Source organism: Paramormyrops kingsleyae, chromosome 25, assembly GCF_048594095.1.
Source record: "Paramormyrops kingsleyae isolate MSU_618 chromosome 25, PKINGS_0.4, whole genome shotgun sequence".
NCBI classification, from domain to species: Eukaryota; Metazoa; Chordata; class Actinopteri; order Osteoglossiformes; family Mormyridae; genus Paramormyrops; species Paramormyrops kingsleyae.
The window spans coordinates 7,617,872-7,629,759 of record NC_132821.1 but is presented as its reverse complement, the minus strand read 5'-3'; the positions used below and the strand labels follow the sequence as shown (position 1 = coordinate 7,629,759).

The following is an 11,888-nucleotide window of genomic DNA, read 5'->3' as shown; positions in this document are numbered from 1 at the left end:
ATACAAATCAACTCAGGTGAAACAATTAACAAATGTACATTTTCAGGGTCGCTAACTCTCACACATCTGGCACGATTCTCAAACTTTCAGACTCTCACGCTCACACAAGAAATCTTATGGCAAATCTACAGTATATTACTCCATTATAAACCTAAATTAGCTACATCAAAAGCACTGGCGTAGTTCACAAATCCCACAGACCATTTACAAGGTAAAGAAAAAATGTTACATACATGTAATTGCATTTGCATGTGTGTGCAAAAAGGATGAAATTAAAAATCTCACTCCAGACAACTGACCAAAGTTGACAACCCTGCATTTTATTTGAATAAAATGCACTGTTTTCGGCTGAAATGGCTTGTCATTCCCTTTGCATTGCTACTGTGCAACAGGGCGGAAGTCATTTAGGCAGGTCACTGAAGATTTCTTCGGTGACCTGAGGTCTTCTGTCTGCGAAGACCTCAGCCAGCTGATCAGCACAACCCTGACCCTCTGGTCAGCAGTCAGTTCTGTTGCAGCCATGGATGGAGCTCAATCTGCTCTAACGTCAGCCTATCCGCAGCCTTACGCCTCAGGCACTGGCGAATTAGACTGCAGCAGTCTGTTGGAGAATAGATTGGCAGAGTCACATAGTTAGTCAGAAAAAGAACATTCCCTGTCAGGAGACTCAAGTCACAGGACAAAAAGTAAGCTGCTCACCAGGAGAGACCCATGAGGGGAATATCAGGCAGCCTGAGATGGTTGCCCTTTTGTCGCGGAAGGGCATGTAGCCACACACTAGCTCATACAGTGTAAGACCTACAGACCAGACCGTGGCAGGGCCAGCTAGGTACTCCCTGCTCAGGAAAAACTCTGGGGGAGCAAAGTCCTCTGTCCCTGAAACAACAAGGCAAATAACTGGTAAGGTTAGGACTGAAGAATACACATCCAACTCCACTGCAGGGAGTTATCACAGGTCCAGGTTACCCGCTACTTGCTGTTGAATCAGGGGTTAGTTTGACAGGCTTTTAATTAGCCTCTCTCACTGACCTGAATATTCCACGTAGGGGGAATCTTTCCATTTATCGCCACAGCCAAAGTCGATCAGTTTAACCTCCAAAGTGTCAGTCCTGATCAACAGATTCTCTGCTTTCAGGTCACGATGATAGACACCTGAATCCCGGCAGTGACGCAAGGCCCGGAGCACCTGCACCAGCACGTGCCTTGCAACACCTTCTGAGAGGAACCCCCCTTTGCCATCACAAAATTGAAATAGATCCTGGCATGGGTCCGGCCTTTCCAGGATCATAATATACTCATTGGGTCCATTGAACCAGTCCATGAGCTTCAGCACATTAGCACATGATGACTCATGGCTGACGAGCATCATTAGCGCCACTTCCAATGGGATGGGCCCATCAAGTCCTGGCTATGAATGGGAGGGCAGGGTGTACATATATTAAGGCAGAAATTCTTCCAAATAAACCAAGCTCCATGAATGAAAACACTTACCAATTCTAGTTCCTCATCATCCTTTCTGGCATATTTGATGGCCACCTAGAGGAGAATAGAGAATAGAGAATTTAGTGTAGTATATATTGAGAAAGCATAGGCTTTTGCAGGTGCCTGTAACAGGTATAATAAAAGGGATCTCTGGAGAGAGATAACTATGCTTATTACACGGCTCTCTGGAATGCTTGATTCTGATTGGTCAGGTGAGACATTTGCAGGTTCGTTATTTTCAAATAATGACCGCTCCAAAGTAATAACGCATAGTCACGTGGTACTATATCGTTTCGCGGAAAGATAAAAATGTTATTTTAAAACAAATATGCCAATAAAATGTTTCAAATTCATATTCATGTCCATGTCATTTTCCTTATGTGGCAAGTAGCCGTGTAATAAGCGGGATAATGTACAGGCAGCCGGTAGTTATCGCGAAATAAGCCCCTTCAGTGTGATACAAGACCCTCCGCTTCGCGTCGGGTCCTGATCACACTGTCGGGGCTTATTTCTGCGATAACTACCGGCTGCCTGTACATTATCCCTTACATGTCACGACTACACCATTTGGCGACTTACTGGGAAGCCATCAGCCTTGCGAGTGCCGGCATAAACGGCTCCACAACCACCCTCTCCGATTAGCTCCCCCTGGTGGTACAGGTCCTCCAAATGTTCTACAACATTAAGCAGGTACATTTCAGAAAAAGAGTCCATACAGCATTTTCTACACTATAACACAGTTGCAGAAACTTCACTATTAACTTTAAATACCATGCATTAATATTTTTTTACTGCATGCCTACCCTGAACTTGGTCTGTTCATTCAGTATTACCTTTAGTTTTCCTATTACATGCTACAGTCAGAATAAGCTCAGGTTCAGAATCAAAGCAGCCACAATATTGAATCAATTTGGGTACATGTTTGTTTTCAAAACATTCAGTGGCAGTTTTTAATCAATCTATGAATTAATTATTGCATTTATTTATTTGTTTAATCCAGTCCAGTCCAGTATACTGTTCACATCTGTTCTTGCAGCAAGCCTTATTAAAGAGATTTACATGGCTTTCTTATGTGTAATTTTCATGAACTATCAAAGCCAATCGTCCAACCTTTGCAGGGCCCTTTAAACCGCAATTCGCCGGTACTCAGTTCTTCCGTACTCTCTCTCCTTTTCTTGGGAGGAGATTCATCCTCAGAGTCGGAACGGGACCGTTTGACACCCATTGTTTCTCAAAATCAAAATCAAATCGATCCAGTAAAAGCAGAGGTCTTTCAGAATGCTAAGCAGGATGCAAATGACAGTTTTATAGCTGTGCAGTCACAGGTGTGCGTCATTCTAATATTGTAGATTCTAGAACCGTGCACGGATGTCGTCATGTACGGGCTTTCTTGGGCTGCAGACCAGAGTCCCGCCCCCTCGCAAAATTGTTTTTTATTTTTTTAAAAAAGATACAGTGGTCCCCCGCCTATCGCGGAAGATGCGTTCCAGACCCATCAGCGATAGGTGAAAATCCGCGGTAAAGAAAGACCATATAAATAAACATTTTTAAAAAATAGTTTAAGCCTTAAAATATCCCTCCCACACGCTTTAAACACATGTAAATTTATTAAAACAACACATATATGTGGATTTCGGGCTAAGGATATAAGTAACATAATAATAATATGTGAATGGATGAGACCGTCCGGGAGTAATAAGGAAATTAGCCACAGGTGAAATCAATAACTAAGCGGGGGAGGGACATGTAGCGGAGTGTGGTGATAAGAGGGGAAAGGTTGGAAACAGGAGGGAGACGCCGGTCAGTGTTGCGTGAGGGGTTGATCAGTGCTGGTCGCGGTCATTAGGATCGCTGCCGGTGAAGATAGGTAGGGGGTGAAATAGGTAGATGTCGCGCGGATTTATTAGGGCGACACTGTTGCCGGCGGGTTGGACTACTAGTTGTTATTACAGGAGGAAGTTGGTTCCCAGTTTCTTGGCTTGCTGTGCTTCTGTGAGTGGGGTGCTGGTGAACCTACTGAGTTGCTGTGTGACACACTCTGGCGGCGGGGTTACAGCCCGTTTATCTGCTCCCTGGCTGGTTGTATTGTGCTAGGGGTCGGCTGAGTGGAGATGAATTAGTAAGGAATAATTGACGACGGGCAATTATCCTAATTAGTCAATTATTCCGCTTGTACTACGGTTGCCACACCTCAAGACATCGATCAGATGATATATTTCAAGGGATTCGTCCGGTTTTTCAACTTAAATCGCTATTGTGAGTAGGATTATTTCTTCCGCATCTCATCCAACGACTCTTTTTTGCTAGTTCCAAAACGTCATTTTAAAGCTGGCAATGGAGGCTTGAGCCGTTGATAGCAGACTAATGCAGTTAATAATGAAGTTATTAGAAAGAGAGCGAGAGAGACACAGAGAAAGAGAAACAGAGAGAGAGAGCTTGTATGAATTAGGCTACCTCTGTGTGTCCCTCAACAGTGTTCTGAAGCACCGTCTCTAAACTGTAATAAGTCTGCTTTAAGATGCAGTCTTAATTTCCGTTATTACAGTTGACAATGCGAAGTGATATGGAACTGTAATGCGGTCAAGAGAGCTGCCCGGAACTACGTTCGCCGTGCGTCTCCCTGAAAATAATTGCACACCTCAGAACGTTCGTCAGCCAATCAGATTCAAGCATTCAACGGTCCCGTAGTATAAATTAAAGTATTTGATCCCTAAATTGGTGGCGTGTATCCCTTGGGCTTGCTGGGTGGGTAACCTGTAGGGAGCGCGATAGGATAGCCAAAGGATAGATCTTTAATACCCACCGAGCTCTTACAATAAGTAATAATATGTAATGTAATGCGAAATAGCGGGGGCGCGATAGCTGATCCGCGATATAGCGGGAGATCACTGTATTTGAAAATATTATTTAGCAGTAATATAATTCATTGTTAATTTGCATATTCTCCCCCTGTGTTCGTTACCGGAGTACAGTTAGCAGTGGGTTTGATATTCGCTGGACATTCACAGATAATCTTTGAATTTACTCTATTAAAACATTACAAAACACATGCACACCTTATTCAATTATTATATCCAGTAAACTGTGAAAAAGCAAAATAATGCAGCTCTTGGTGTGAGTTAACGTCTTATTCGCGTGGGTTTTGACAGACTGCGACATTTGCATATTCTCCCCCTGTGTTCGTTACCGGAGTAAAGTTAGCACTGGGAAAGGGGCTAACATTGATAGTGACTGAATAATGGAATCTCCCACAGCTGAGTTCCACTATACAGGGCCAATGAGTAACATGCAAAGGCATTTGCGTGCAAAGCAAATTAATTTCACAAATTATCTATATATTTCACAAGTGTCAAAGTGCATGATATGTGTAAGTTGACATGTGCCTTTTGACCCCAAGCTGATATTGAGTTGATGGAGTTTTTGGATTGGACCAACAGGATGCTGTATGTTCCACCTCCATAGAAAAAAATGGAAGTAAGGGATATACACTCACCTAAAGGATTATTAGGAACACCATTCTAATACGGTGTTTGACCCCCTTTCGCCTTCAGAACTGCCTTAATTCTACGTGGCATTGATTCAACAAGGTGCTGAAAGCATTCTTTAGAAATGTTGGCCCATATTGATAGGATAGCATCTTGCAGTTGATGGAGATTTGTGGGATGCACATCCAGGGCACGAAGCTCACGTTCCACCACATCCCAAAGATGCTCTATTGGGTTGAGATCTGGTGACTGTGGGGGCCGTTTTAGTACAGTGAACTCATTGCCATGTTCAAGAAACCAATTTGAAATGATTCGAGCTTTATGATATGGTACATTATCCTGCTGGAAGAAGCCATCAGAGGATGGGTACATGGTGGTCATAAAGGGATGGACATGGTCAGAAACAATGCTCAGGTAGGCCGTGGCATTTAAATGATGCCCAATTGGCACTAAGGGGCCTAAAGTGTGCCAAGAAAACATCCCCAACACCATTACACCACCATCACCAGCCTGCACAGTGGTAACAAGGCATGATGGATCCATGTTCTCATTCTGTTTACGCCAAATTCTGACTCTACCATTTGAATGTCTCATCAGAAATCGAGACTCCTCAGACCAGGCAACATTTTTCCAGTCTTCAACTGTCCAATTTTGGTGAGCTCGTGCAAATTGTAGCCTCTTTTCCCTATTTGTAGTGGAGATGAGTGGTACCCGGTGGGGTCTTCTGCTGTTGTAGCCCATCCGCCTCAAGGTTGTGCGTGTTGTGGCTTCACAAATGCTTTGCTGCATACCTCGGTTGTAACGAGTGGTTATTTCAGTCAAAGTTGCTCTTCTATCAGCTTGAATCAGTCGGCCCATTCTCCTCTGACCTCTAGCATCAACAAGGCATTTTCGCCCACAGGACTGACGCATACTGGATGTTTTTCCCTTTGCACACCATTCTTTGTAAACCTTAGAAATGGTTGTGCGTGAAAATCCCAGTAACTGAGCAGATGTTGAAATACTCAGACCGGCCCGTCTGGCACCAACAACCATGCCACGCTCAAAATTGCTTAAATCACCTTTCTTTCCCATTCTGACATTCAGTTTGGAGTTCAGGAGATTGTCTTGACCAGGACCACACCCCTAAATGCATTGAAGCAACTGCCATGTGATTGGTTGATTAGATAATTGCATTAATGAGAAATTGAACAGGTGTTCCTAATAATCCTTTAGGTGAGTGTACGTTAATTTCACAAATTATCTATAGGTTTCATAAGTGTCAATGTGCATGATATGTATAGATTTACACATGTGTACATTGAGATGCTCTATGTCCCACCTGCACCAAAAACAATGGATATGAGGCATATCATTTGATTTCACAAATTTACCACAGGTTTCACAAGTGCCAAAAGGCTATGATATGTGTAGCTTTACTCATGACCTTGAACCACAGGCTGAAATTCAGTTGCTGGGATCTTTGTTTTTTGAGCATTGGGATGCTCTATGTCCCACCTGAAAGTGCATGAGAGGGAAGAAGAAGCCCCAGTTCTGCCCACCACATTCACCCCATCATCTTGGAGGGAATCTGCAATGCGGAAGGACCCATTCTCTGTACCTCAATATGAGACCCACCACTGGCCTAGACAGAGACACTGGTTGCGACAGCCACCAAAGACTTCCATAGATGAGAACATCATCCAAGACTCTGCAATGGCCTGCAGTCTTTTTCACTGTCATGAGGGGGAGCTGTATTTATTATAAAATAAAAATTCAAGCTAATACTGTCTCAGCCAAATACTGTCCTCTATGTCCATCAAAAATGCAATGAAAAAGAAAATCTATCAAGTATCTCAGTAGATACTGACTGTATTGAATTGCACTGGGATAGTGAATCCCCTGGGAGTAAGCTAGATGTAGGCAGGGTTTCATCTATTCTGTTATATAATCATGTGTGACATGTTGCATTAATGGAAAAAAAATTAACCTGTTAGAATCTTACATACCTGGATCATGTCCCCCCCTTAGTCTCCTTTGCTAGAGGCTAAACATATTCAGCCCAGCTAACCTCTCCTCATAAAACATTCCTCTAAGACCAGGAATCATTCTTGTAGCCCAACGTTGAACCCTTTCAGAGGCAGCAATGTCCTTTTTAAGGTAAGGTGACCAAACCTGCACACAATATTCTAGGTGGGGTCTTACCAAGGAATTGTATAATCTAAGCATCACCTCCCTTGACCTAAACTCCACACACCTAGAGATGTAACCCGACATCCTACTGGCCTTCTTAATTGCTTCCCCACATTTGCGAGAGTGGGACACGGCAGCATCAACATACACACCAAGGGTAGTCTACCATTTTGGCTTGGATTATAGTTTCCATTACTTTTCCAGTAGCCTATAGTTTGATGGATTACTTCTATCCTCTTTTTTGAATATAGGTATTATATTAGCATGCTTCCAATCGGAAGGTACCACACCAACAGATACAGATTTCTGAAATAGCAAAGTCAAAGGTCGACGAATAATATCCCTCATCTCTTTTAAAATTATAGGTAAGATGCTGTTATGATCTCCAGTCTAGGGTTGGAGTGTAACAGTATTCACTGGAAAGGGGAATGTGATAAAGGGACAAACAGGGTAAGGGCAACAAGGGGACACCAGTGGACAAAGGGATATTTTTTTGTATTTTACTCATACACAATACTGACACTAGAAACTAAAACTGGGCCTTCACTGGATCTTCCAGCAGGACCACGATCCTAAGCACATGTCCAAATCAATACAAAAATAATTAGCTGACTATAGAATCAAGCTTCTGCCATGGTCATCTCAGTCCCCTGACCTGAACCCCATTGTAATCTTATGAACTGAGCTGAAGAGTAGAGTGCTTTAGAGAGGGCCGAGGACCCTGGATGACCTGGATGATTCTCTAAAAAGGAATGGACTCAGATGCCCTGCTTGGTATTGTCCAACCTTATAAAATGTTATAGGAGACTCAGTGCTGTTATACTGGCAAAGGGAGGTTGTACAAAGTATTAAATCCAGGAGTGCCAATAATCGTGGCACAAGTATTTTTGTTAAAAAATAATTATTTCTTGATGGATTTTTTTTTCCATTCGAAAAAATTCATTTCAATGAAAGCTTGGATTTTTCTAATTTTTTCAGTGTTAGATGAAGCTACTTTAGTAAAAGGTACACCCTTTTTACAAATATTTACATGGGCTGCCAATAATTGTGGAGGGCGCTGTAGCTTCTCTAGGTTTATTATTGTCACTGAGCTCCCTTGCCTGCAAATTGTCTTTTACATATTCTGCAACACCACCTCCCTTCTTGCTTATCTGGTCCCTACAGAACAACATGTAACCATCCATATTATATTCTTCTCCATCATTGTCACTCAACCATGTTTCTGTTAGTCTTATAATATCATGAGTCTGATGAAATTAAGGCCTCAAATCATGAATTTTGTTTCTACTGCTCCTAGCATTTAAATACAGACAGCAGAGGGTAGGCCTTTTACACTGCCCACTTATTAGTACTTAGGGCTTTTTGTCTCCCCCCTCTTATATTCGTAACTAACCTCCCTGTGTCCCTGGGATCAGTGGAAGGCTACAACCACTTCCTATACAACGACCCAACGACTTCCTACAGTGGCAGCCAGGAGCACCAGTGCGTGGGATGTGCACCCCGGGAGCCTTCTTGGGGCACCCCGATGGATCCAGCACGATCCCTCCATGACTCCACCAGGTAGAGTGAGCAGAAGCCTCCCCGCTGAGGGCACCGGTACCCGGAACGGTTGTGCCAACACATGCAGCTGCAGACGCTGGCCATGCTTGCCAAGGCCTTGGCAGAGGCTGAGCGGACTGAGGCAATCCGGTCCCTGTCTGCAACATCACGCCGGTCGCCAGTCACCTCATGCCAAACCTGCACCTGCGCATGTGGGGGCGCCGTCTGCAGAGAGGGACAGAGCATGCACGTTATATGCGCAAAGCCACGGCAGCTGCGGAGAGATCAGACACTTCGCCCACTACTGCCCTGCTTCAGTGCCTTGCCTCCAGCTGGGAAATGCCAGGTGAGTGGTGCTGTAAGGAGGCAAAAGTCTTGTATCTTTTCTGGTTACTTGTGGTTGAGGTTAGGCTGGAGGGGTAAAGGTTGTTATTGTTGGGATTAGGGTTATTCCACGTAGAACCGAATAGAGTGCCCACACAAAGAAATGAATACAAATGTGTGTGTGTGTGTATACTCACTTGCTTATATATCCTGGTTAGGACTAGAACTTGACTGCACATCAAATGGGGTCAGTCAGCTTCCACTCAGCTACAGAACTGATTTTAAAGTAATTTTAATTATCCATTTGTGCTGTAGGGACTGGTCAAGCTAAAACCTTGGGTTCCATTAAATCAGAGCTAGATTTGAACAACTTTGAGCTATTAGTTCAGTTCTACCCAAATGAGCTTGGTGGGCTGAATGGTCTCCTCAAATTTGAAAATTTCTTATGTTCTTATCTTAAACAAGTTGCTTAAATTTGGAATAAGAAAGGATAGGCTGCATAGCAGAGAATGGCTTCAATCCATCGACCTCTGAGTTATGGGCCCAGCACACTTCCACTGCACCAGATTCTTAAAATGGGGAACAATGGTCTGTTTGAGGGGGGTAAGAAGGCGAACAGAAGGTGAACGGGAAAGAAAAGGGAAATGTGTGTGTTTGGGTGTGATTGATACTTCACATTTAACTTTTATTATGTTACATTGTAAAACAGTGTCTGAGTATATGTTCCTGATACTGCAAAATGTATTTTTACGTTTAATTTAAATATCTTATTCATTCTCACTTTATAAAATTTAACTCTAAAATATATCTTTTTAATTTCAAGCTTTGTGGTTTATGCACCAGTGAATCAGATTGTGATTATGCGTGTCATGATGGAGCTCTCAGAAAAATTTACATTTGATTAGAAAGACCATCACTGTAGGAATGTAGGTATGTCTTAATACAGCTGTTAGGCATGTTTATAACATTAATTTTTCCCGAGACATGTTCTCCGACTCGTTTTTTTCCCTGTTTATTTTAAACAAACTCATTCAGTATTTATGAAAACAGAACCCAGAAATTGAGGCTTGCAAATCACTTTTGCAGCATATTAATTGATTGAAATAAAATTGAAAAAGCATTCAAACATAAAACCAACATAAATGGCCTGTAGAAGTTTGTATACAGATCCTAAAAAAAATTTTACTACAAAAAAATTAAGTACAATAAGGCAGTCACAGTGAAGAGGCTGAGACTAAGCACTTCAGACCTATGGCTGACCTGCAGGTCACATACACATTTCATTTGACTAAAGACCAAAGTAAAGAAAATCCAGACATAAGTATTATATTTAAATTGCAGGTCTGATACACAGGTGACTTACTCAAGCTGAGAAAAACAGCATGTGTCCTGAAGGCACATAGACTTGGGAAGGCTCTGACAGTCTGTACATATGCCTGAAATATGTGGACCCCTATAACTGGCCACACAGGTGATTTATACACCAAATAAAGTACAGGATTTGTGGTCCTAAATTTGTATTGATTATACAATTCCTTGGTGAGACCTCACCTAGAATATTGTGTGCAGGTTTGGTCACCATATATTAAAAAGGACATTGCGGCCTTAGAAAAGGTGCACCGTAGGGCCACAAGAATGATTCCTGGTCTTAGAGGAATGTCATACGAGGAACGGTTAGTTGAGCTAAATCTGTTCAGCCTCAAGCAAAGGAGACTGAGGGGGGACATGATCCAGGTCTATAAGATTCTAACAGGTTTGGATGCTGTTCAACCGAATAGTTACTTCAGCATTAGTTGAAATACATGAATCCGTGGCCATAGGTGGAAATTAGCGGGAGAACATTTCAAACTGGATTTAAGGAAGCACTTCTTTACACAGCGTGTAGTCAGAGTATGGAATAGTCTTCCTGATAACGTAGTGCAAGCTGAATCCTTGGGTTCCTTTAAATCAGAGCTAGATAAGATTTTAACAACTCTGAGCTATTAGTTAAGTTCTCCCCAAGCGAGCTCGATGGGCCGAATGGCCTCCTCTCGTTTGTATAGTTCTTATGTTCTTTTGTTCTTATTTAGAAATTCAATAGAACGTATTAAAACGTTAATCAAAATTGTAAAACTTTCATGCATTTGACATAAATGACAAAATTGTTTTCTTTTGTATTGGTATCCTTGCAGTACCGGTATTACAGTAATGGGTCGTATTAAGTGGACGTCATTGTCTAAGGTACACATAAATGAAAACGAGGCGGCCATTTTACCGGGGTGTGAGTGACAACAGCAGCAAGAAAACCCCGAATATAAATTTCTTCTGTATACCTTCGGATTATACAAATCAAGGCAAAGAGACCTAAGAGCTGCCAAAAGGCTACAGAAAACTTGGCTAAGGTTTGTCGATCGAAAGAACTTGAACGACGATACTGTCAAGAAGTGGCACGTTCTGTGTTCTGAGAATGGGCAGTATTTCAGTTAAATGCATTAAAAATGCGTATTCATTTCCTTTTGAGCATTTTGTAACTTGTATTTTGCTGGACGGAAAAAATCATATGTAGGCTAATTTGAAACAAAATAGATTGAGAGATTGTATTCTGTGTATTTAAAATACTTAACAAAATGCCATTTGAAGAACGTTCATCGTTAGGCTTACAGACTTTTAAATACAGCCTATCGCTATCCTTCGCATTGTTCCAAGGAAAGAAGCTGCTTTGGTGATCGGCACAAATTGCCTATTAGTATATGCAGTAAAATAGGCATATATTGCTGACTGAATGTCAGTGTAGGATGATTATCAAACAGCAGTACTGTGCTCTAGAACTTGTAAATTAACTCGCAAGCTTCCTAAGGCTAGTGGCATTCTAAATTAAGTTAATTTCAACAGACATGCTCAGGTAGT

At 42.2% G+C, this 11,888-nt stretch overlaps 1 protein-coding gene across 1 annotated transcript; it reads right to left on the bottom strand.

Moving 5' to 3' along the window:
• Positions 1-384: 384 nt before the first annotated feature.
• On the bottom strand, positions 385-2,819 carry LOC111842467 (serine/threonine-protein kinase pim-1-like). The gene is made up of 6 exons (XM_072707730.1): positions 2,593-2,819; positions 2,062-2,156; positions 1,492-1,536; positions 1,030-1,408; positions 700-876; positions 385-601 (listed from the first exon to the last, which is right to left on the bottom strand). Exons 1-6 carry the CDS (start codon positions 2,705-2,707, stop codon positions 504-506), a joined length of 909 nt encoding a protein of 302 aa, XP_072563831.1. The 5' UTR covers positions 2,708-2,819; the 3' UTR covers positions 385-503.
• Between the last annotated feature and the right edge of the window lie 9,069 nt (positions 2,820-11,888).